We start from the raw sequence: 25,130 nt of genomic DNA on the forward strand, positions 1-25,130 counted from the left end.
AAACCTTAGTATTCCAAATGCGTCCACTCCCTTCACTCTTCTTCTCTCCACTCTTTTTCTCCCTTTTTCAACCTTTCCGTTTCTCATCTGCTCCATCACCAAAGGTGTTATTCAAAATGTACACTCTGAGGCGAGTGTGTTTGCTCATATATTCAGTTTGTTTGCTTATGAATTCTGCTCAGAGACCTACACGTACTCCTGCTTGTTCGTTAGCATTCAAAACAGCCCTGCATTGAATGCGATTCACCTTGAGCTGCCAAGTCATTCAGCCCGGTGTTTTGGCTGGTGTTGGGCGAACGCAGGCAGCACTTGATGTGCTACATCCAATCATATGTAGCAGAATGAGGTCATTTACACTGAGGAGGTGATCGATGTTGAATGCGTGTAAGTGATGCGTCCTGGTGTGCTGTTAAAGAGTGTGAGATACAGAACGAGATTTTACGCTCCGTCAGCATGTCTGGCTGCCGGCAAGTGGTGATTTATCATTTCCATATGAGGTTCTTCACATATCTGTGTTTATGTACGTGTGGGTCTTCCTGTGAGTTTCTGAAGGCTTTTAACGGGACATTAACTTATATATTGTTGCTGTCAAATAGAAACTGTCAGAAACGCTGTCACATTTTCAAGTAAAGCAGCCAAGTCTTCATCCTGACATTGCCCAAAAGGTTTTGAAAGGGCTTCAAAAGCCCGAGAGATCTAAGAAAATCCTTAATCCATCAATTAGACAGAAAACATTTTAATTACTGAGGGCTGAAGCTAGTGTGTGGAGTATTCACACAGTAACAGCTTGGTATTTACCGTTGATCATGATCAAGCAGCTGTTGACAGCCCTGACAGGTTTGTGCCACAGTTTACAGCCTATTTAGATAAATTAAGAACATAACTAAAAACAAAGCCCTATTGTAATAAAACAACATACTTTATAAAGGCTTGTAACTAGAGGATTTACTGACAGCTATTAAACGTCTCTAAATCTACCTTCGCTAACAGCCCAGGATGCCTTCTGTTTTCTATCAATGGTTCAGAATTTATTGAGATAAAACTTGCATCATTTATATGCCCCCACTCCTGTTGGCTGGAAGTGTGGGCTCCACGGTCACCCCCAGCCAGTGTGAACACAACGCTAATGAAAAATACATTTTTCCTTGTGTTGTGGCAACACCTACTAAATGACAGCTGCAGTCCTAAATAGAGTAACCCAATAGTTATGAAGTGATCTGTAAACTGGAGTCTGATCTTGAATGTGAAGCGGAAGAACCTTGGACAATGGAGATTTCAACAGGATGTTTTAGACTCTAAAATTCCTTGAAAAGTCAGAGTTAATTTTTCAAATGTACTGTGTGTGGAGGTGGCTAGTTTAGCTTTAGCACAAATATCTCATTGTTTTCCTTTAGCTCAGAAACAGAACTAAAGAAAGTTGGATGTTGTCTCAAAAGTTCTTTCCTACTTCTTTTTTGTTTCTCACCCGCCTACAATGCAAACACCCTCTAAAGAAGGTACATATGCTCCGTCCTGCTTTTAATGCCCCCAGTGTCGCTTTAAGCGAGGGTGGGTTTCTCCTTGTTTATTACCGTTGTGATGTTCCAGTGAGAGCAGCTTCAAAATTGTTCGCTCTCTAGCTCGGAGATTCGCAATTTTAGATAACTTTAAATTACAGCAGAGATAGAGTGCTGTACATTAACAGCGCAGCGGAGACCCCAACATTAATCTACCCCAGTTCTCTATTTTGTTTTCCATCATACTAGCTCTTTAAACATGACTTTGGCATTTCTGTACTGCCATGTCTCGTTATGCAACAGCTACTGATATATGTGCAATAAGCCAATATTGGCTGATTTATTGGCCGAGGTGATTTACCAGTCTATTGCCCTCTCTAATAGAATATATTAGCAAGTGCAACCTTTGGGTTGCCAGGTTGTGAAAATGGCATGTCTTATTGTTTCTTTGTAGCTCCTTCATTTACTCAACAGATTCCTCCAATAGACTGTTTGACAAGTTACCTTTTAGAAAACAGCTGCAAAGCATCGGGCTCAAACTCTATTAAACAGCACATTTACAAGTGCAGGGCAAATGGCTTACTGGAAAGCAGGAAACCCATGACCTTTTATTAATGACTTTGTACATGTATAACTGCTGTCTTGATGAAGTCTTTAATTAGAGGCCATGACTTTCTCAGGTCATAATAGCCACTCAGATATACAGTCATAAATGGTAATATGTCATTAATAAAAGGTCGAGGTATCTATTATGATTCAAAGTCCACAAAATCATAGGATACCTAGTTATAGCCAGCTGGGTCTGCTGTTTAACTGCTGGAAAACTGTGGTTGCCTATGATAACAGATAACAAGGTCAAATTGTAATCCACCATCAGAGCCACAGTTGCATATGTTAGCAAATCATTATCAAAGGAATTGAAAAGCCATCGAGTCTAGAATTATGAAATGTGGTAATAAATGAACTGTACTTTATATTGCTGATGATTTACAAAGAGCTGCATTGAGAGAAAAAGCAAGGCATGCTGGTCCAAAAATAATTATTACAAATGTCATGTTACAGACTCACAAAGCCTTAATATATGATTATATCTGGTGAAGAGATAAACTAATATGATACAAAAGATGCTGTGATATCACTGCTTTATTTTTAGAAACAACTCTGTTGTTGAAAATGTGAATAGAGCTGGATGAGATCCCAATGTGCTGGGAGCTTTTGTTCCAAAATAGAGCACGGGCCAGAACGTGTATTTTGGAAGCCAGAAGGTTCAGTGCCTCGTAATCATAGAGTCATAAATATTGATTGAATAGATGTATTATGGTCATTTGCTGCCATTTTGTCACACTAGAAAACTGATTTTCCTTGCTTTAACTGCTTCATGGCCACCCTCAATCTACTCTGTGTGTGTTCCCCAGGTATTCTGCGCACAGCTGTACCCGACATGGACAGAGAGACCCAGGACCAGTACCTGGTGGTGCTTCAGGCAAAGGACATGGGGGGCCACCTCGGTGGATTATCAGGGACCACCACCGTTACTGTGAGGCTCACTGACGTCAACGACAATCCTCCACGCTTCACCCAGAGTGAGTTACTCAGCAGCTCACGCAGCCACCCACAGAGAATGAACCAGGAATAGACAGGCAGCACGACATAACAAAGGGAAACAAGTATATGCTGAACATCATGCACTTTCTTTAGGTACAAACACAGATATAGTGTGTGCAGCAGTTGCATCGTATGTACTGCTTTCGAGTCTAATATCGCAATTCCATCATCATAGTCTGGTTTATTAGCTAAGAGTGCCTGATAGACAGGGCTTCACCTCATTAGAACAATGGAGTATCAAGTGAGCTGACTGATACTAAAAAGTAACAGAAATTACTTTTAATTACTTCATTATTGCATGTATGAATGTTCTGGAACTCATTACAAGGCAAACACTATAAGAAGACAAACACTGGGCTGCATAAGAGCATAAACACCGGGTTTGTTTTGCACCAGAAGGCAGAAGAGTTCTCAGACCTTTTTGACCCGCAGGTCCTGTCAGGATTTTCACAACCGCAGTCAGGCAGAGGAGACTCCTGCAGGGCTGCAAAGTGCCTCATCAAACATTCAGCCATGGAGTTCACTCGCCTATGGGATGATAGATCAGCTACTATTTCTAACTGCAGCTTTATTTGCAGATTATTAGAAATAATCTGACAGCTTTTCTATTTACAGTAGGCTAACATAATTGGCTTCCTAAATAACTGATAACATTTAACTGAGTTTCACTGTTCATCATAAAGTTATTTGAGTGCAAGGGATAGACAGGAAAGGTCTACTTCCAGTGTGTGACTTAAACTGTATTGTTAATACATTTAATTGAATTAGACTGGAAGTAGTCTAATTCTTACACTGTAGCCTTGTCTGCTGTTGCATTAGGACAGACAGAAATTGGAGCCATTTAGTCATTTAAATAATGGATGCTGGTCACCTGAAAATTATATATTCAAGAGGACTATTAGATGCGATTGTCCTAGCTGGATATTATACTCTAAATCATCTTTTATTTATTCAGAATGAGGTTACTATGCTAATTAGAGAACTCCCTCTGCAGGTCTGTGGCTGTTTGCCTCTGATCTTGGACATCATATACTGATGTGTCTAGGAGGCCGATGTTAATCTTAGTCCTTTTTTGCAATACCTCCAGATGTGATAGGTGTGTCCTTCAATATGTTCAAAAGGACAAGCCAGTTAGTCTTCCTTTGAGTGATGGAACTAATTGGCCTTGATGACCATTGGTCTTGTCATCCTTTACTTCATGTCATTGTTTCTGTCATTTCTTATCTAATCAAGCTCTTTCTTTTCCAAGATACTTGCTGACCTTCTTCCAATTAGAGGAAAGAGAGGTTAACTTGGATTATACTGTATAGCTTCTTGTGCAATTACATTTCATTTGGGGCTTTAGAAAGACTGATGGGGAAAACAACTCTCTGCTCTAAGTGTTCCTGAAATTGAAATGATACCACAGATGAATTACTGAACATATCTGTGTTTTGCTTAAAATTTAAAATATGAATATGTGTCAAACTCAAGGACACACTGTTACAGTGTATAAAAAATAGGTTTGTATCAAGCAAATACTTTTTAATGGACATCACCTTTTAGCAGAATATATAAATATTAGTTTATAGTATTTAAATATATGCATCATATTTAAATGTGCCATTTTATTATTCGACCAAGATTTTATAAATGATAAACCAGTCTAGCTGTGTATTATTTTATGACCATGTGGTCTGACAATGTCACACGGTTGACTCCTACTGCTGACAGCACTATCCCAGATTTAGGCCCTCGAAGACAGACAACTTAAAAACTTTGAATTTTAATTTCTCCCACAACTTTGTCCACGAAGCTAGCTGCAATTACCTATCCAAAAATGACATAAAGCAATTGTGATCACTGTGGGTCCCCTCTCTCATATTGACAACTTCATAGTAGGCTCTTAAAAATTGCAAAAGCTATAGCTTTGGAGTGGACTGATTTGTTCTTTTGCTACTTTGTTCCTAAAAAATGTAAAAATGTAATGACTCTGGAAAGTTCTCGAGTTTGCTGAATTTTTTTTTGCAAAAGATGTTGGATAATTTTGTCTGTCGCATCTGAGAAACAGTTTTTTACAGAGGAGTATGAACTATTATGCAAATTGGAGCAATCGGCGCTAGATGGTTTACATCGCATCCAGCCTAAGCAGCGTTCCATTAGCGTCAGCGATTCAAGTCAATGCGCCATTAAGCCTTTTATCAGTTTATCAGTTTAAAAAACTATCTAAATCTTTCGATATCCTATCCAAGCCACTGCAACACAAATTGAAACCTTGGTAATTTTCAGAAAATCATTCAACAAATTAGTTTTTAGTGTCTAGAAAACTCCAGGTATCATGAAATAAAACTTTTTCTCCAGGATTTGGTAAACTTTTTTTGAGGTTATAGAAAATAGAAATGCATATTGCAGAGTTTTATGGCAGTTTTTTGTAATGAAATCTGTTGGGGGCAAGTGAAACTGAAAAAAAAACCTGTTGTGATTTATTTGTGTAAATGATTAAAAATCGAGGTCAACTTGTTTCAGTAAGAATAAACTTGACTATCCTGAGTGTAACATACTTATTTAATGTGGGTCACAGTTGTGTCTCAGCACTAGCAATAGATCTAAATACAACTACCTCTCAACTTTCAGGTGGAGAAAAGTCGATTTTTCTTTGTGCTCCACCACAACTTTGTACGCAGTGCAAAATAGTTTACTACCACTTTTGTGCAGAACATCGGGGAATTGCTTTGCATAGACTTTAGCAGGAACTTTTGAGTCATACTACCTCTCCTGCATGTTAATAGTAGCTTCCGGACACCTGCAAATATTTATAATATATATAAAAATTCTTCTTCTCTGGCTGTTTTAAGTTGGCATATTATTTGCCTTTGAGTTTTTACATTTCGAAAGTAACACCAGGTAAAGTTAGCAAGCTCTAATCAGCAGCTCTGGTGCTCTCTTCATGTGAGGCATTTCAGGACAGTCCAAAGTACAGGTCAAATCTGCAGAAAAGTGATGATTAAACAAAATTACATAGTCGCTCAGAATTCACAGGGTGTGGTTGAATTTGAGTCAAAGGTTGGTATCATCCCAAATTTCTTATAGAAAACTACAGCTGCTGATGAGCAGGAACTTACATAGAAACATGGCTTCATCCTCATCACTAACGTCTCTATAGTTGCTGTCAGGAAAAAATATTTACAGCGTTCTGTCTGCTCTGTCTTGCTGTTATTACAGACATTTCTGAACTCACTGCAACCAGTTTGCTTCCTTTTATCGCACACTGTGACCTTGCCTCACATCAGTCCCTCTGTGACCCACCCTGCCCATATGGGGAGGCAAGCCTTCCATTTTGACCTCCCTCTGACCTACTGTAGTAGATGAGCTCTGCTGGTGCTTTCAAACTGCAAAAAGACACACTTCTCTTTTTATTTCACTGTTGCACAGAGTGGTAAGTCTTGTGACCAAACCAGCTTTGCTCATGCATAAACTAGTAATATTGATCAACATACTGGCCAGCATTTTAGCTCTTCAAAGAATGTTAATCTGTTGAGTAAATCAGTTGCCATTATTAACTGATCCAACTCAATGGCAAGCAACTAAACCTTTCATCACATACAGCTTGGTAAAACATTTACTTATGTAAATCATAATGAGATTTTAAAAGATTATATATATTATACAGTATATTAGCGTAGTATCAAAAAATCTGCTTCTATCTAATTTATATGGCACTTATCACATGTGAGTGTCACAGAGTGCTTTAAAAAGGGTTAGGTTGATGGAAGAAAAGAGTTATCAGGTGTTGGATGGGTTTGCCTTAAGAGTTTCTTGTCCAATACACCACTGGCTTTAGTGCCAAAATTGAACTAATGATGTCCTGGGGTTAGACGTTTGTTGGTTGAGCTGAATGCTTTTCAAAACTATTGTTTTGGGCCGAGCTGTGTTGAGGACTGGAGGGCATCTTGGAGAGAAGCTGGCCTCTTTCTGTTCTCTCGGGGTGATGAGGAGTCTCGTGGTGCCAGCGGCAGAGCTGAAACTGAACAGTCTACCAAACCTTCTGGCTGCTTCCTCCACTGATCCTGCGATCACTCCCTGCGTGCATGCTTTTGTTTCGAATGCACTGATGTTAGTCTGCACCCAGAGTGTGTACACGTGTGTGTGAACAACCCACATATTCCCAGATTTCTTTGTGTATGTCTGTGTGTATCCCTGATCCTCTGCTTGCCTGGGTTTTCTCTGTTTGTTCCCTCGTGCTCTCACGCTCCCTTGTGCTTGAACATCATCAAAGCCGACCACCCCGCTGCTCTACTCAAACACACGCCCAGACTCTTGAAAAGACTCCCTCAAATCCGGCCCCTGATTCTTCTAAGGTCAGCAATGCTCATTCCGTATGTCATTTCCCAGAGGGAGACGATTACATTGGATCATAGGAGCCAGGTATTAGCTGCACATTATAGCTTTTAACAAGAAGCAAAAGAACAGTCCTTGCTTTGTGAGCTCGTCTTTTCATGGCACCCCTAGACTTTCTCCCTATCCAAAGCATGATTCCAAGAACTAAGTGGGTTTGCTGTGTTTACTGTTTTGAACACTGTCAGGGGATTTCTTATGCCCGGAGGAGGCAGTATAGAAGAGCAAAAGTAGGCTACCGTACAGATTGTAGTTGTTTCTTGGGTAAATGATAAATGGAAAATGTGGGACATTTTCAGATGCTTCATTGGCAAACATAATGCTCTAACCACACTTTCCTTTGGGTCCCATTATCAAATAAGTTACACTGTGCTGCAGATGTATTTGGACAGTAACACGTTTTTTGATGTTTTAGCTCTGCGTTCCAAGCTGCAAGAAAAGCTTTAATTTTATTTTTCATCCATATCAAATGAGCTTTTTAAAGGTAGAGGCGCTTTTTGAACATTTTAATGTGACAAAAATTCAGACACACACTCGACAAAATAATCATTTTTAATACTGAATATTGCTCAAAGTTTATTTGAAGTCCTTATTCCAGAAATATTATTAGACTCTGGATATTTTTATGTTGTTTTTGCATTTATACTCACTGGACTTTATATTTCTCAGGAGAACATGTCTGATTGTGAGACGATGCACCTTTCGTTTCCAACTACTAATCTAAATTGTGTGGTTAAGGAGGCAGATAGATGTAAAAATTGTGCTAAAGGGGAGTTTCTATTACCGTCTTATTCCACATCAACACATTGTCTCAAGCTCTTAATTATGGTAGTGCAGTGTGGAATACATGGTTGGCTAATTGTGTGAGAGTAAACAAGGGCATTGGGTATCACATCACCTCTGAAATTATTAGCTTCCTACTACAAAGCTTCAGGGTAGGCATAGTAGATGACTTTGCACTCCTCTGGTAATGCATGGGGAAATCACGGTGATGAGACTTCCACAGAATCATATAGCGTTGTTCAAAGGCTATAGTGTTGTTTTTAGTCTGATCTGAAATTTCACACGTCTGTTTTCATGTAGTCATTTATTGCAACATGCTTTTCCATGTTGACTGTTGCTGAATAATTTATGGCTCTGTGTGAATTCTCTCTGGGATAAATTGAAATGGAGGCTACAGCACAGGCTTGCTAAAAACAAGATGACCACTTAATTTAAAACAAACGCTCCTTTTATTTATTCAAACCACTCATAAGGAGGATGACATTTGCTGAATACTAAGATGCTCACAAAAACTCAATTTATTAAAATATTTGACAGTATTCAAAAGCTGATATACTCATTCATCATTTAAGTTTATTGAATGTCTCTACATCACATAAGTCTGCCATGAAATATCATATCAATTAAGAAAAAAACTGCAAATATAGCATCCACTTTAATATTCTACCTTATTTTTCTCACCTTCTACTTAAAATAGTAAAACAAATGTGGGCCTTGTACTCAGTGGTAGAGCATTGAGTTGGAATGCCGTGGGTTTGAATCCCACCCCACCAGGTGTGGCCCTGTCCAGCCACCAAGGGCCACCTTGGTGCCAGTCCCGAGTCTGGAAGGGTTGCAGAAGGATGAAAAGGTTGAAACCAGGAAGGGCATCCGGCATAAAAATTCATTCAAAATCAATGTGCAGAACATGTTCCGCTGTGAGGACCCTGAAGGGACAAGCCGAAAGCCGGTGATCTACTTAAAAATAGTAAAAATAAAAACAAACAGTTTCAGTGATTTCGACACTGACATCTGAAGAAATTATACATCCAAAAAAGAACAAACAAACAAGAAAGAAATAAGACATTTAAAACCATAAAAATAAACATGACCCAGTTCTTCCTGTTGCATGACAAGATTCTATTGCAATGTATTACAAAACAATGCGATGTATAATAAACACATGCACTTAAGCTGTATTTTTCCAATATAGGACAGTCAGTTTTAATGTCATGTTCATCTCACAAGGGATTACCACACACTACTGTATTCTGTAGACATAGAATAACCTACATACTGTATTTATAACATGCATCCTTGGGTAATACATCCATAAACCCAAGTGAAAATCATCTATTGTGTACATTATGCAATCACCTTATACTGTATATACTTTCAGAAAACATATAATTCTGTGTATAATGTACAACAGAGAGTTTTTAACAATTGCTTAATTATTAATTATTAGCGATTTCCTGATCCAGTTGTAGATTTAAAACTAATCTAAAAATAATAATATTATTTAGTATGAAACACTTAGTATTTATCACTGAGGTGTTCAGGGATCATACGAAGCGTAGGCCAGCTATGCTTTAGAAGAGCTCAGAGGTTTAACCGCTCAAATACGGGACAAAAAACTAAATAAATCGGAATTACAGTAGATTTACTTTTTTGGCTCATTTGAAATCAGTGCTGTTTTGATAATAAGTACTTGATTTAGGTATATTTAGTAATTATTATAGTAATTTTATCAGTAGTTTTCATCAGTTTCCTCAGGTGTCATACCATCCTAGAAGTCACAAATAGCAGTTTTAAATTTCAACAGATCCATGTCTGTGATTAATGGAAAAACTCCAGCTGATGTGATGTGGTATAAGCTTATAAATTAGTAAGTTGCCTTTGATTTGCTATAGTTTTGACAAAGTTCAAGAATGAAAAACTCAATAAAATGTAAGAAGTAGTTTCTTTATAAAATATTTTAGTGTTAGAACAATTTATTCAGTACAATTTAGAAAGTGGGCAGCATGGTTATAGAGGGGTTAGCGCCACTACCTCACAGCTAGAAGTTCCTTGTCCCGGCCCCCTGTGGCTTTTCTCTGTGGAGTTTGCATGTTCTCCCGTACTTGTGTGGGTTTCCTCCCACAGTCCACAGACATGGATGAATAGTTGTGTATGTCTTCCTTGTGTTGGCCCTGAAATAGACTGGCAGGGATAGACTAGGATAAGCGGTTACAAATATAGGATGGACGGGCAATTTAGTAAAGTACCTTAAAAGTCATGCTATTTTGGTCATGATATACAAAAATACTCTCCAAATCTTTTAGGTGCTTTTACCTCACATGCCTTAGTTTATCTTCATCCAGTTTAGGTCTTATTGATACACCTACTATATTTATTATTAGATAACATTACTAACAAATACTAAATAGATAAATACTGAGAATATGATTAGCTGTGTTGAAAGCAAATCTTGTATTAACACATTCCGTGTGCTACAAGCAAAAAAGAGAATAATTATAAAAATATTTCACTTTATGTAGAAGATGATCTTGGCTTTAATTTAAATCCTCTAAATTAAAAACTTTACATAGATGATTCACGGGCCACATTCTTCCATCTTAAATATCAGAAATTAAAATGTCACTCTTACTTTTTCTTGTCAGAGAAATGTCAACATTTGATGTGTGATCGGGTCCAATTCCAGAGATCTGTACCTCCTTTAAGGAACTCTAATGACTCCAAAGGCTGTCAAAGGGCAAAACATTAATTCAATGCTATGTGACGGTTTGAGCAGCAATTTGTTATGCTCAAACAGAAGCTCAGAGATGGTGTACGGAGGCTCATAACTCCTGAAAACTTTTGGTTGTGCTGCTCAGCTTGCAAGAACTGTTTGAGTAGCTACAACTCTGCTCTGTGACAAGTCCGCAGACGGAGACGCAGGTGCCGCTTCCCATTTTTATGTGGTTTCCAAACAACCTTGGCTTGCCAACGGTGCCACATAAAAACGTTGAGGGAGCCATCACTCTCCCAGTGGTTTGATGGATGGAAAGATAGATGGGCTGACAGATGACTACATAGGTAACACCGATAAGATCAGTGTCATTTTATGTGCCAGGGAGATGAGACAGAGAGAAGGGGAGAGGTAGGGGTAGTAGTTTGCAGAGAGCTTCATCATAAATATTACTAATTCATTTCCCTGGAGAGCGAGGCTGTAACAGAGAGAGTGAATAGGAGGAGATAGAAAGAGAGAAAAGAGGCGTGGATGCAAGGGAATGTACATCCCCCTTGTGTGTGCATGCGTGCATGCGTGTGTGTCTGCCTATTTTATTCTCAAGTGTGTACTTTTTCTCCTGAAAGAGAAAAAAATGGTGTAAAAAAATATGATAAAGTTGTCAGAGGAAGGAGACAAAGAGGGAGAAGCAAAGAGGGATTGGGTGAGAAGAAGCTCAGAGAACATAAGGAAAACCACAGAGAGCAGGAGAAGACAAACGGAGCGGGGGAGTGAATGAAATGGAGGGAGTCAGGAGGGATAATCAGGGTATTATGTCCTTTAGTGAGAGGGAGTAAAAAATAAAATCAAAAGTAGTACAGACAACAAAACGAGATTAGTTGGAGAGGTAAAAGAGTATTCACACATTGGGTTAATGGTTTAACCTTGTGTATGTTTTCTTTATCTGTGACACAAGCTTCTCCTTCATCTGTTGGAATCTACCTCCATGTTTTTGCCTTGGATACACACATTAAGTGTGTCACACTCACAAACACACACACGCACAAGCACACTCACTCTTTCTTGTGAACTTGCATGATCAGTCAGAGGTGAGGAGACAGGGAGACAGAAAGGTGACAGACTTTGTCATCTCCTGTCAGGTCCTTTGACACACACACACACACACACACACACATGCACGGATGTTCCTGACTCCCACTCACTCAGTGTGTGCTCTTTACACACCCGGTACCCTCGTGTCCCTTATCACACTCTTTCCCATCTGTTCCCGTTTTAAACACCCTCAGTGCATAATCATTTTTAGTCAGTGTGGCAGAAAGTGTCTGTACTGAGAAATCCCACTTGTCAAACCGTCCACATTCACAGTCCCACTATGGACGACTGAAGCTATTGTTAATGAACGTTTCTGGTCACTGCCGAGCTATAATTTCTACTTTCTTTAGATACTTTTCTTTAATAATGAATAGTGTGTAAATTTTTAATGCGTAAAATAGTTTGAATAGTAAATGAGGGAGAGACTTTGAGGAGTAAGTTGCCTTTTGGTGTTTTCATAGTTCTTTCTATGTAACAATGGTGCACTGAGACAACACAGAAAGTCTGTAAGTGGAATAAATAAGGCTACATATGATGAACAGCCACCAGTGCTGGCATCAGCCTATATCATTATCTTTTTGATCCTGTTTAGCATTTGCATCACATTAAATAAAATGTAATGCATATTGAAAATAGCTTGTGTCCTCTTCAATAGGGCATCGATAATGAATTTAGGTAAATGGCATGACTAATGGGCATTTGTGAACTAGTAATGGGCTCATCAGAGTTAAGGGACACGTACGTAGGCCCAGTCTGGCCCAACGCGGCCGCCCACACACCGTCGTCCTGTCCAATGATGGCCACCCACGTGTTGACGTCGCTCATTGTTTGGTCTGGCACGATAAAGACATGGAGCCGGCACACTTTAGAATGCATGAAAGCAAGTCCTGGGGGCAAGTGCAACAAAGCGTGAAGGAGGGAGGAGGGAGACAACAGGATGGAGGGATGGAGGGATGGAGATGGGTGGGTGGATGTAGTCGGGAGGGGGAAGAAAAAAAGGAGAGTAAAGCTAATGGCTTTATGGTGACAGTGATAATCAGGCTAACTCAAAATCGCTTCATCTCCTACAGAGCTGAAGGGGTGATGGGAAATGGAATGAAACAGGTTTTCAGTGTTGTGTTTCTGGGCCACGATACAGACAGATGCGTCTAGATCTGTTTGTGTATGCAGGCATGAATACTTAGCATAAAAGGGGACAGGTTTAGGGCTGGTATGTGAATTATTATTGACAATTATCGTTCCGACTTTGTATTTTGAAAGACATCCCTCTGAGAATTCACAAGCCCACACCAACACATGCAGGCTTACATACATTACATATACAAAGATCAGCATATGCAGCCAGCTCGCAGGTGGTGAGATAGTGCCAAGGCATAAAAAGCCTTTCCTGAAATGGCTTCCTCCTATCACAACGCACAATTAGGTTTGGCATTGCAGTTCCTTTGCCCTGGAGTCAATGGTGGCACAGTATAGAACTCTGCTTGGATGGATTCCTCTAGGCTTTAACCCTGCGTGGGTATGAATGCTGCTGCAGCCCACTAACTGCATTGTGTGTGTGTGTGTGTGTGTGTGTGTGTGTGTGTGTGTGTGTGTGTGTGTGCTGTGTATGTTGTGTGTCCAGCGGGTGCATAAGTGCTGAAGGGTCAGTCGGCTTCGTGGGCAGTGCCTTTTTGTTCTCCACTCTGTCTCTCTCTGTCTTTCTCTTGTTCGTCCTCACATAAACATGCACAGGCAAATGAGGCTTTACTCTGACATTAAAGCCACATCAAATTGGCGGCTCCTGTGAGGAATCTGCGGCCAGCTCTTCCCCTGATGAGCTTTTCTTCCAAAATCCCAATCAGCCAAAAGGAGTCTGCAAGGAGAGATTCATCGCGCAGTAATCGCCCCATACAGCACAAAGTTTCCACTAGAACTACGTGGGGCAATGGACACCCAAGAGGGTCTTAAATTCTCTACACTCAGACAATTTCCATTCTCACAAATTCCTCTGCCATCGCTGTGGAAAAACAGGGAAATTTAAAACTTCATTAAATGCCCTCCCTCTCAACGTTGGGCCATTTCTATCCCTTTTTTTCTTTCTCTTTTCCCATCTCAAGCCTCTGTCTAAATTACCTGAATCACGAGTCCTCCAGCAATGCCTGGGCTCTGTGCTCACAGGGAACACGCGGGAAAGGCACGGAGACAGGGTGCAAAGAGACTGTCGTGACAGTTTTTTATTTTTTTGTGTTACTTTTTCATCTGACCTGGCAGTGTGCCCCCTCACGCAGAATAATAGGAGCTAAAGCCATTCTCTTTTTTCAGAGCCATCAGTGAGCCATGGAGAGCTGGGGAAGGGGGAAGTGATTTCCATGTTAATGGGAAGCTTCCCGGCAGCATCTAAAACTGTCGCTGTTTCTCTTTTCCATCACTCCTTCCTCACTTCCTGTCTGATTTGTGCTTACCTTCCTTTACGTGCTGTCGTCTACGAGCATTCGATCTCGCCGCTGTTGTCTTGCAACGTTACCTTTCACCTCTCAGCCTCTGTTTACTTCTTCTTTCTTCCTTTCCTCCCTCACTTGCTCCTTCCCTCTGTCGAACTTGATGAATGGACTCACTCGACTGTGAGCGGCACATCCTTGATGGGGTGTGGCGGGCCATCGCTAGCTGTCTCATATCAATGTGTGTGTTTGGGTGTGTTTTGTTTTTCCTTCAACTTAGCCTGCTCTTCTTTTTGGTATTCACAAGTGTACATTTGGCTTCAATCTCAAGCTCATAAAAATGGATCCTCGGGAAGAAGTTAGACAGAGAAGAATGCTCTTTGAGATTCTCCTAAAATCCCCTGTCCACTGCTACTGAGGAGCTACACTGATGTCCGCTCGGCTGAACATGTACAGTCTCCACCTGACTCTCTGAGGATCCCTGAGCCAGCCAGCTGAACATGTTCTCTGAGGTCTTTGCCTTACTCTCCTGACCTCTTTGCACTCTTGACCCTGTTCTCCCAGGCCTGTTCAAAAACACACTTGGAAATGGGCCAGTATGTCATCTCCACTGAGATATGCTAAGTAGCCCCATCCACTATACAGCCTTTGTCAGAAAAGCAGTGGTAGGTAAACTACTCTGCCGCAGGGCTGCAAAACGGATCACCTCAGCTCTGCACCCTCATCTCTTATACATAAAGGCTGGCAAGGCCAAACTGAGCACTCCTCCCAAACTTTATGGCACTATTATAAATGATAAACATGCCTCTCCATATTGAGTAAACAGATGATCGTTCTGTGAGGCGCACAGGTATAAAGCAAACTTCAGGGGATTTCAATGAGATTGACACGATGCCAAGATGGACCCCGCTGAGCCTTGTGGGATTCTGTTGCTTCCAGCTGTTTAAATGTGTGACAAACAAGCGTGACTGGGTCGATGCTGATGAACAAAATGTTTACAATTTGGAAGAAGAACTGCATGAGCAAGGAAGGGCAGTGGCAAGAAAAATAAGGGTGCATACTAGAAGAAGCCAGAAGGCCTGTCCTGGACATAACCTCATAAAGTTCTTTGGTGAAGTAAACAAACTGTCATCACAGCTCGAAACTGTTCATTGTTGCACCAACTTGAAGCGGGAAAGAAAACATCCACACTCTGGGTTTCAAATAAAAATATCTGTCACTGTTTTTTTTTTTGTAAGTAGTATTTTTCTCTCCAGCAAAATTGTCGAGGTTCTGCACCTGCTCTGTCATTGTTTTTTACAACTGCACGAAGGCTCCCGAGTGGTTTTGCGCGTTGCTGCACTTGCAATTATGGCTTCAATTCTCAACAGGCTCATTTCGCTACAGTGCATGGATGCAGAGTATGCTGCTTTGCATAAAACACGCTAAACAACAGAATCGGGAAGGATATTTTCCGAAAGTAATCTGTTACACAATAAAGCGCCTAAAATATATGCATTCATATTAATGCAAAGGGCATATTTATTTATCTCATAAGCTCTAAATCAACATCTGTCACCATTATCAGCTGTTATTTTATGATGTGTAAGTATAACAATTCCAATAAATGCACCACTTTGACTTCACTCTGCTCAGTAGTAAAACAACCAATTATCTTCTAGTTATATCCAAATGATATCGTCGTACAACTGTATCACTGCAGTTTCTGTTGTTGGATTTTTATTAGGATCAGAGTCATCCACTCCTTTCCTCTCCTCTGCTCTGTTACATTACGGACACCTGGTCCTATTTGAATCTGAGTGTATTTTAAACTGGAAAAAACTTCTCAGAGTAATGCATTTTTTATCCCTTAGGAGCAGAGAAATTTCATCAGCTGTCTCAACTTAGGAAACAACTTCCACCACATAAGTGTCGTAACCTGGTTGGAGCTGCCAGGAAATGACACTTAGGCCAGTACATTACAGGAAAGTGGGAAAAAAGGAAACTAACTCATGATTTGAAGATATTGTTGTCACAAATATTAATGAACTGCCGCACTGTACACAAATCATAGACCCCACAATGTCATAGCAAAAGGAAAATGCAGGTTTGCAACACTGAGTCTGTCACGAATGACATTTTCTGCCGAAGTGTCATACCGGTGTTTTCATAATTCATAATTACTGGCACTATCTTTAATACGCATGTTTGTGTTGTCACTGTGATTTTACAGATAAGCACTTTAAAGGGACACACATGAAAAGGTGTAGTGTAGCGATGTAATCACTGAACGTGTGATTTTGCACAATGAAGGAGAGATGTGGCTCTAATATACGTTTTTAAATTAAGGTAAATCAAATGATTATTTGTGTAGCCATGTGTGTTTATTTGCAGATAGATCAGATAGGCCTGGGTGTTTTCCACAGTCCAAAGACATGCAGGTTAGGTTCCCATGTGACGTTCCATATTACTGTGATGCATACTGTGGTGCACAGTTTTCTGGGTCTGCCCTTTGACCCACAGGCTCCAGCCCCTTGCAGCACTGAACATGCTAGCAGGTTATGGCTAATGGAGCGGAAGGTTGTAGTTAAACTTTCAGTTATTCCTGGATTTCTTACATGGCTATGTAAAGTCTCTCCGTTTTCCACTTTGACTGCTTACTATTTCTAACCGCAATTGTCAGGAAAATTATACTCATAATTCGTTTTTGTTCACAGTGATGTCACTCCGGTTCTGCTCATAAATATGTGTCTTTGGTCCTAGGTTCACTTTCAGCATGATTCCTCAGAAAAAATGAGATGCTTGATAAATACAGACTCTGATTGCATTCCGTACCCCACTGGCATTACATAATGTATGCAATCAGTGGGAATCACTTTGCACAAACAAGGCTAAAGAAATATTTAATTTAGCTCTTGAATTCTTGTTTAGTTCTCCTCTATAAGCTTCTCGTTTTTTATGAACTTACAGTGTTGTCACAAATGCAAGCTTTTCACATTCAGAGGGGAAACTTGATTCCTAACATTACCTGATTGTAATGCTTAGCTAAAAGTTGCAGAGCAGTAAAAACGATTATTGTGATAACCCTAAACAATCAGGTAACAGGCAATCATTTCCAATAATTGTTATTCCTTAATTACGCTTTACATCTTCGGAGCCCAAATAAGAGAAGGAGGAAATGGAATGAAGGGAGAAACTAATTAAAATACAGGTGGCTAATTCCAGCATGCTTTCATTCTTGTATTTGCTCTATCCCTCTGTTTCTTTTGCTCCGTATTAAAATTTCATCTAAAGTTCAGTGCTTTCTGCTTCAATAGACAGTAAAATCACTGCTGGAAACATTGCTCTCAGTCACATTTCTCTTACTTTCTGTCTTATTCTCTTTCTTTCCGTCTTTCAATCCCAACCCCACGTTGTATTTCTCCCATTTTTATTTCTATCCTTGAGCTCTCGTCAGTGAGCCTAACTGGTCTGATCCAGCTGCGCAAACTCTTAGTCACATCAGTCAGTCATTCAGCCAACCAGGCAGCCAGCCTGCCACTTTGTCATTTTATCATTTTGTTGGAGTCAGTCAGTGTAAAGCCTTTTAGCCACTTGATATCCTGGGTAGGCTGTAGCTGGCGGTTGCATGCACTTCATCCCCTACAGCTGTATTTCATTTAAAATGAACATACAGCGATTATTTTGATAAAGCTCCTGCAGAATGTTCTGTTATGTTTTATGAGTACATTCCTGCTTTACTTTAACCTCCTCTGAGAGGAACCACCATTGACTCAGCTTTGCACTGTGGTGAGGTCGACACTGTTTACCACTTAGGCAACTGGGTACATCCACACCAGCATGTAAGTACAGGCATTCACATACAGTACTAATGGACTAATGGAGACACACACACACACACACACACCAACACACACACAGACTTAGGCACACCCTTGCCTTTTCCAACTCCATCTGACATTAGAAGTGAGCTCAGTAATGGCTAATAATGGCCTTCCTCTCTGTACAAGGCTAGTTAAACTGCAACATGCAGTGCTTTATACTGCTCGCCCTGGAGCATGTGAAAGTAAAGATCAACACAGCTTCATTATTAACCCCATCAGCACCACAATAGAAGGAAATCCTTCTAGTTCCACTCTTGCTGTGTGCAGTCTAATTTAACCCCATAATGCCTTGGGAAGATTAGACATTTTGCCTAGACAGCAGCTCTGTTTTCATCTCCCAAGCCCTGCCTCAGCTATCACTGCCTCTTTCTGTCTCTAAAAATCATGCTGATGCTTAAATCACACTCTCTCTCAGCCTTGATACTCCACTCTGTCTTTCTGGCCTTTTCCTCGCTAACCCCTATCTAGTTTGAGTACATTTGTGATGGACTCCCCCTAAACAAATGCAGATCAGGCTATTTTGAAAACCAGTGCATGTGCATTAGCCAGCTAGGCATTTTTTAATGACTCCCCTCACTCGACGCCTTCCACTGACACCATCACAAGAAACACTCTTGCCTCTGCTTCAGATAAGACACGCCGTAGTCACATACTCTTATTTTTTAAATTCCCACTAAACCCCTCTCCTTTCCTCTCTTCTCTTCTCTGAGTGCTTTTACAGCACAGGCCTCAGTCCACACTTGTCTCCAAAAAAGTGTATCTCCACCGTTCCCTTTTTCACCCTCTGCATTCATCTCTTCCCACCGTCTCTGTCACTCTTGTGTTGCATCTTTCATTTCACATTTATCTGTCTTTTTTAAAGTCGCCCTCTCTTCTTTTAGATCACTTCCAGTGCCCCTCCCTTCTACATTCTGCAGTTTTTCTGCACTTTTAAACCTGGATTAAACTACTGCCTCCCTAATTAACATGCACCACCTGTCACTTCACTTTATTCCCAATTAATCCCCCTGTCACCATGGCCCTATTCATGCGATCACTGTTTTCCCTGGCCAATTGTGATGTCCCTTAGTGAACTTTACAACAAGCTGATTTGGACTAGTTGAGAGAGACACATGAAGCGAGACCTCTGTCTATGAAGCAGTGCCCAGATACAGCACGAGAGGGCTTTCGATCCTCTCTCTCTGGGACAATCATGGCCAGCACAGTAGGTAGCACCTATATTAGTGAGACATGAAGAATTGAACCAGCGTGCCCATGCTGTTTCCTCGCAGCCCGCTTTAATGGCTTTACCTGTGCAAACAAAGGCAGAAGACAGATCCCAGCCAATCTCTATTTTCTTCCGATGTGTGATTTTTATCAGGGACTGGTGCTGGTTTTCGAGGTCTTTTATGTGCTGAATGAGCTGAGATTCTCCCTCTGCCATTCACTTTTTCACTACCCTCTCTCTTCTTCTCCCCCGCTGGATCCCCTCTCTTTCTCTTTTCCCCTAGTCCATCACAGGTGGAAATGATGTATGACTTGTATTGCCAGCTGCTCTCCTGTGTGAGTAGAAAGCTGATAATGACTAGGTCTAGCCTACTTTGCCAGCATCACACCCCTTTTGTCACTCGCCTCGTGAGCTCTCCCTGTGTCTGACAAGTGTGTATGAGACCGGTTGGAGCACTTCACTTTGCTGGGATGTGTGTGTGTGTGGGAGAGAAAGAGCCCGTGATAGTTGCTGTTGAGGCGATGTAGGTCTGTGTTGCTCTGCTACTGTGTGCAATAGCACAGATCAATAGAGACTGCTGCCCCTGACTTGTAAATAACTTTCCTAATTTGCTGTCTCATTAGCAACAGGCCTGTTTATGTTCGAGTTGAGATCGCCTCAGCCTTCTGGTGCTGTGTCAGTCCCAGATGGTAGTCATGGTAGTCACACCACATAAAGTGGCATTTAGCGTTGATTCATTGGCACCCACTGTCCCTTTTGGTGGGCACACCCCTGCTGGAGCACGTGGGCATTAACAAACTCTTTTAGAGCAGAATATGTTCACTTCCAAGATTCTTGGATGACATCATGTTATATGAATATGCTAACATGCAGGGTCAAGCGTGATTATTATTATGGGCATTTATGTGCTCTTATAACAGCCTCCACTCTTCCAGGGAAAGGCTCCACAAGATGTTGAAGCCTGACTGCAGGGATATTTTTCTCTTTCATCCATAGGAGCATTAGTCAGGCACTGATGGTTTCTGATAAGGCCAAGCTCACAGTCAGTGCTTTAAATTTCAAAGGTGTTGGATGGGGTTGAGGTCAGGGCTGTGTTCCTCTACACCAGACTGCTAAAAGTAATTCTTGTGTGCCAGGACAGTGTTCTAAAATCATTGTGCAGTGATCAGTCAAAATATTAATACCATCTGATCATTCATTTACTGGAACTAAGAGGACTAGCCCTGACTATGAACATAAACAAACTGAAGGGAAAGTTGTTAAATTTGACTGAACTTTTTCCAAACACTTCCTATTTTCACAAGTGAATTTAGATGAGAGGTGCATGAAACAACCCTGTCTCCTAACAATTAAGTTTCCCCTCAAACATAATATGCAAACATCAACATTGTTATTCATATCAGATGTGAAAAGTGCTACAAAGGTATATTACAACAGGGAAAAAACAAAAGCATTGTTGTTAAACTGCAATAACGAGCAAGTTGTAGACACAACACAAACATTATCCACCGTTAGTTTGATATAATGATGATGATGTGGTGTGCAGTTTCTCATTTAACATCCAGTAACTATGGAACAACTTCATCATTCATTTGTGGTCGTATTTCTGGACAACTGATGAATGAACCTACCTTACCTCTATTTTTAGTCTCCCCCATCACCTGAGAAATAATGTTTCTTAACCTGTGTTGGGGTCTGGCTTTATAGAGGTAACCTTAACAGTCACTGGGCACATTACCAATAAATAAAACCCCAGTCTTTCCCTAAACATAACCAAACTGTTGTTGATGACTAAAGCTAAAAATAGATGGCACTGTGGTGTCAACCGGGTCTATGGTGCGACACCTGTGCACTCTGTAAGTCACTTATACAGTCAGTTTTCATTAATAAATGCATCACTTCATTCATTTAAAATTATATTGCATTGGAACATAATTGATCCAGTAATCAAATGTTTCCTCCAAAGTACGTTTGCAGTTTAGTTGAGTATAAATTACATTTTTGAGAGACAGACTTGTGACTATGATGTGTGTATGGTTAGGGAAGACTGTAGCATTGTTTAAATGTTACCAATGTCTTTTGGATCAAGTGACTGCGATATTGTCAGTGTTCCACTAAGGCCCTTGGTTCTGCACCAGGCTCTTAACCATAACCATAAAAAGCGTACCATGCATAATAACTTGAAAGAGACGATTCAGCATTTTGAATTGACAGTTGCAGTATGTTAATTAGCATACATTAACATTACACTGACATGTAATATGGTTCAATTTCAGTTTGCAAAGTGGTATGTTAATGTAATTTATGTGAGCGAGAGTTACAGGAACATTACAGGTTAGTAATGATTTGCACTTTACTGGGATCAAGCTGAAAAATACTATTCACTGTTTGTTATGGCTCTCTGGAATTGGACCCAATTGAAATGTAGAGAAAATTAACAATTTCTCTGGTGATTTCAAGAGAAACAAAATATTGTGTAAAGAAACTAAATTATTGACTGGTAGTTATAATAGCCTGATTACAATAATTCTGATATGTTGAGAGGGATGAATAATAAGCACATTTCTTTTTCTGAAGCACTGTGGGAGTTCATTTTATGTGTAATACTAAGGGCCTTTTTGGAGGCAGTACTCATGGACTACACTTTTTAATGACCTTTAATCACTTGTTCCTGTTTTCTTTGTTTTCAGGAAGTAGCTATCAGTCTAAAAGTTACAGTAAGTGCACTGAAAACCTCCATTACAACACGTATATTATACTTTTAAGCAGTGGGGAACAGTCCTTGACAGCATCTACTTTAGTGAAGCATCTTGAGTAAATTGCAGGAGAAGGGGAGGAGGAGGCGGAAGCAGTTGTTCGCCAGGAGGTAAATGAAGTAAAGTAAAAAAGGAAGTGTGTAAAGCACAGCCTGGAGAGTAGCATATGGAAATGGAGCCAATTTGTGGCCCTTTGGAGCCATAAGGCCAGCAGTGAGCTTAATGCTCCTGTCACAGTTACTGCATGTAAAGCGTGCACAGAAAATGCTGTGTTGCTAGCTAGCAGCTAACTGCTTGAGCATATTTAACTATGAAAAACAAATCCCATTTGTATGTCACTGGTGAATTTGTGTAATTTGTGCTGTTATGTAATCTCCGTTGAGAATTGGATGTCATAAATCCCACAACAGCCATTACAGCTGCAGCCGCAGAAGGAAAATCACTAATAAACAAATAATTAATTTGATTAACATAGTATTTCCAGATGAGAATCCTCGTAGACAATATCGCAGCAATTAATAGAAGGCAAATCAGGTAAACACGGAGATCAGGAGCTTATTAAAAAATATATCTTGATCAAGAAGGAATTTGTTCCAATGGCTTTAAATCCATCTTGGCTGTTCTTCTTTTAGAGTTGTCCATGCAAATATTACCATAGCATTCATAGTTGACTCATGACTTGATAACTGTGAAAAATGACAGCAATTCCTATATTTTTTTACTATTTAGTGTTACATTATACATCACATTACGTTATATTTTATATAAAGCGATTACATTTCCTTTTGATCATGTTCTGACTTCCAGACACATATTTCTGGCAGCATTAAATTCTTGCAGTGATCAACACGTTGAATAATTCAAAAGCTGGACGTAATAATCGGTAATAAGACTGGTTGTCCAACCTTTTGATCTTTGCCTTTGACCCTGCAGTCTCCTCCTCAAACAATATCTAGATGTTAGAGCTACAGAGATATCACATGGTTAATTTAAGAGCTGCCTTTTTTGTTTTCTCCTTTGATTTGTTTTCTGCAATTGTCTCTTGCCAGTGGAGACTGTTGAGAACGAAGACAGTGAGACCCAAGGAAACTGAAGAAAGACTCAGTAGTCTTTTCTTTTTCAGTAACACACAGTGATAATAGCAAATCCCTCTCCACTGCAAACCTGCTCTGCTCACTGTGATCACAGCTCTCTATCACAGTTTATGGATGAGCGCAAACACAGACAAGGTGAAACAGAAGTTACCTGAATCTAACTCCAGTGCTGTAACAGCTTGTGTAGCCAGCTTTCACTCTATATCACAAAGTAAATGGGATAATGGAAACATAGTTGCTGTGGAGACTGTAGCATGATCCAGCCTTATTATTTACGATACATCCACCTAAGACTGTGACTATGTGGGTGAAAATTGACTCTAATCAAAGCTTAGGTATCATGCAGGACTCCAGTTTATCCTTTTTCTTTAAGTATAAATTCAGCTTAAGGGAAGACGTTGGGCTGGATGGTTGCATGCAGAAAGCATTTGTCTTTACATCTTTTTGCATCCTAATGCTTACTGACAGTCAATATAGCTTTCTTCCAAACACAATTATTCGCTGTAGTAGTAGTAGTAGTCGTATCCCGGGCCCCTGCTACCAATGAAAACATGGCTGCCATATCCTTTGCATTATTTAGGGGAAACAAAGGATTATGGTAACCCGGGGGTGTTTGTATTCTAAATTGTATACAACAGTGCATGGTGGGTATTTGTTTTGCTGATGCCATTATTTTTTAGGCTCTACCAAGAGCCAAAGTCATTACAGCAGGTCAAGGCTACCCTCCGTTCCATTAACATCAGCAGCTCACTGCAATCGGTTATGAAACATCTCTTTCATTGTTCTTTGTGAAGAGACAAAGCAAGTTTCTCCAGATTTCTTTCCATATTCTTGGGCAAGTGTTCAGCACAACCTATAAGAAGCTGAAATTTTAATGAAATTAATCAATTTATTTTGTAGCATCTGAAAAAAGTTTTGTCCATGTCCATCGAACTTGAACACTTTCTTCTGAAGTCATTATTCCAGCATTCTTGTTGTAAATTCTGGTGTCTAAGAACAATGTTGAGTCCTACTGTTATTACAGACATGTCAGACCTTACTGCCTCATGGGAAAAGTTGGTCCCCAAAGGCTGCTACAAAGCTAAATAAATGACATTGGATTCTTTTTCAAAAAACCTACTGTACCAACTAATCAAGTAAGATACTTTACTGTTGAAAAACACTGCTTTCCAAGGCTGCATTTATAGTTAATGGCAATTTTAGGAATTTTTATTGGATTTTGAATCAAATTATCTTCTATTTCACTTCGATTTTCTCTACGTATTAAGACTCATTAGGATTCATTGTTTCTTCACCAGAGCTTTACTGTGGAGAAGACACTATTTAGACCTTTGCTGGAGCGATCTTATAGGTAGCTTTTTAAGCCAGTAATCATCAACCTGGATTATGGTTAAGTTTAGGTCACATTTTAAGGAAAATATATATGTATGGGTATGTATTTTTCTAAATTACAGTGTCGTTAGATACTAGTGTGAAGCTTATATTATAGCTTTGATATCATCCAACTTAAAAAGACATCAAACACCTTGGCTGATAACTTTGGTTGCCAATGCCACTTTGACGTTTGAACTATAATCCAGATCCACAAAGTGAAATAACCTTGCTGTGATGTTGTCAGATTTATGGATTCATCAGTTTGTTGGCCCAGATGTTGTCTGGTTGAAGTGCTGGCTATCTTTTTTTCTGTCAACCAAGTGTGTTTGTCCGATGTTGTTCTCGCTCACATTTACAGT

At 40.1% G+C, this 25,130-nt stretch overlaps 1 protein-coding gene across 4 annotated transcripts in view; it reads left to right on the top strand.

Moving 5' to 3' along the window:
- Positions 1-25,130, top strand: part of LOC137098536 (uncharacterized) — a 141,273-nt gene that overhangs the window by 74,955 nt on the left and 41,188 nt on the right. For all 4 annotated transcript variants that reach the window (XM_067474849.1, XM_067474850.1, XM_067474847.1 and 1 more), the window contains one exon: positions 2,912-3,079. In XM_067474849.1, the coding sequence (XP_067330950.1) occupies positions 2,912-3,079 (168 nt within the window). The remainder of the gene's footprint in view (positions 1-2,911; positions 3,080-25,130) is intronic.

Source organism: Channa argus, chromosome 14 (assembly GCF_033026475.1).
Source record: "Channa argus isolate prfri chromosome 14, Channa argus male v1.0, whole genome shotgun sequence".
Taxonomy (NCBI): Eukaryota; Metazoa; Chordata; class Actinopteri; order Anabantiformes; family Channidae; genus Channa; species Channa argus.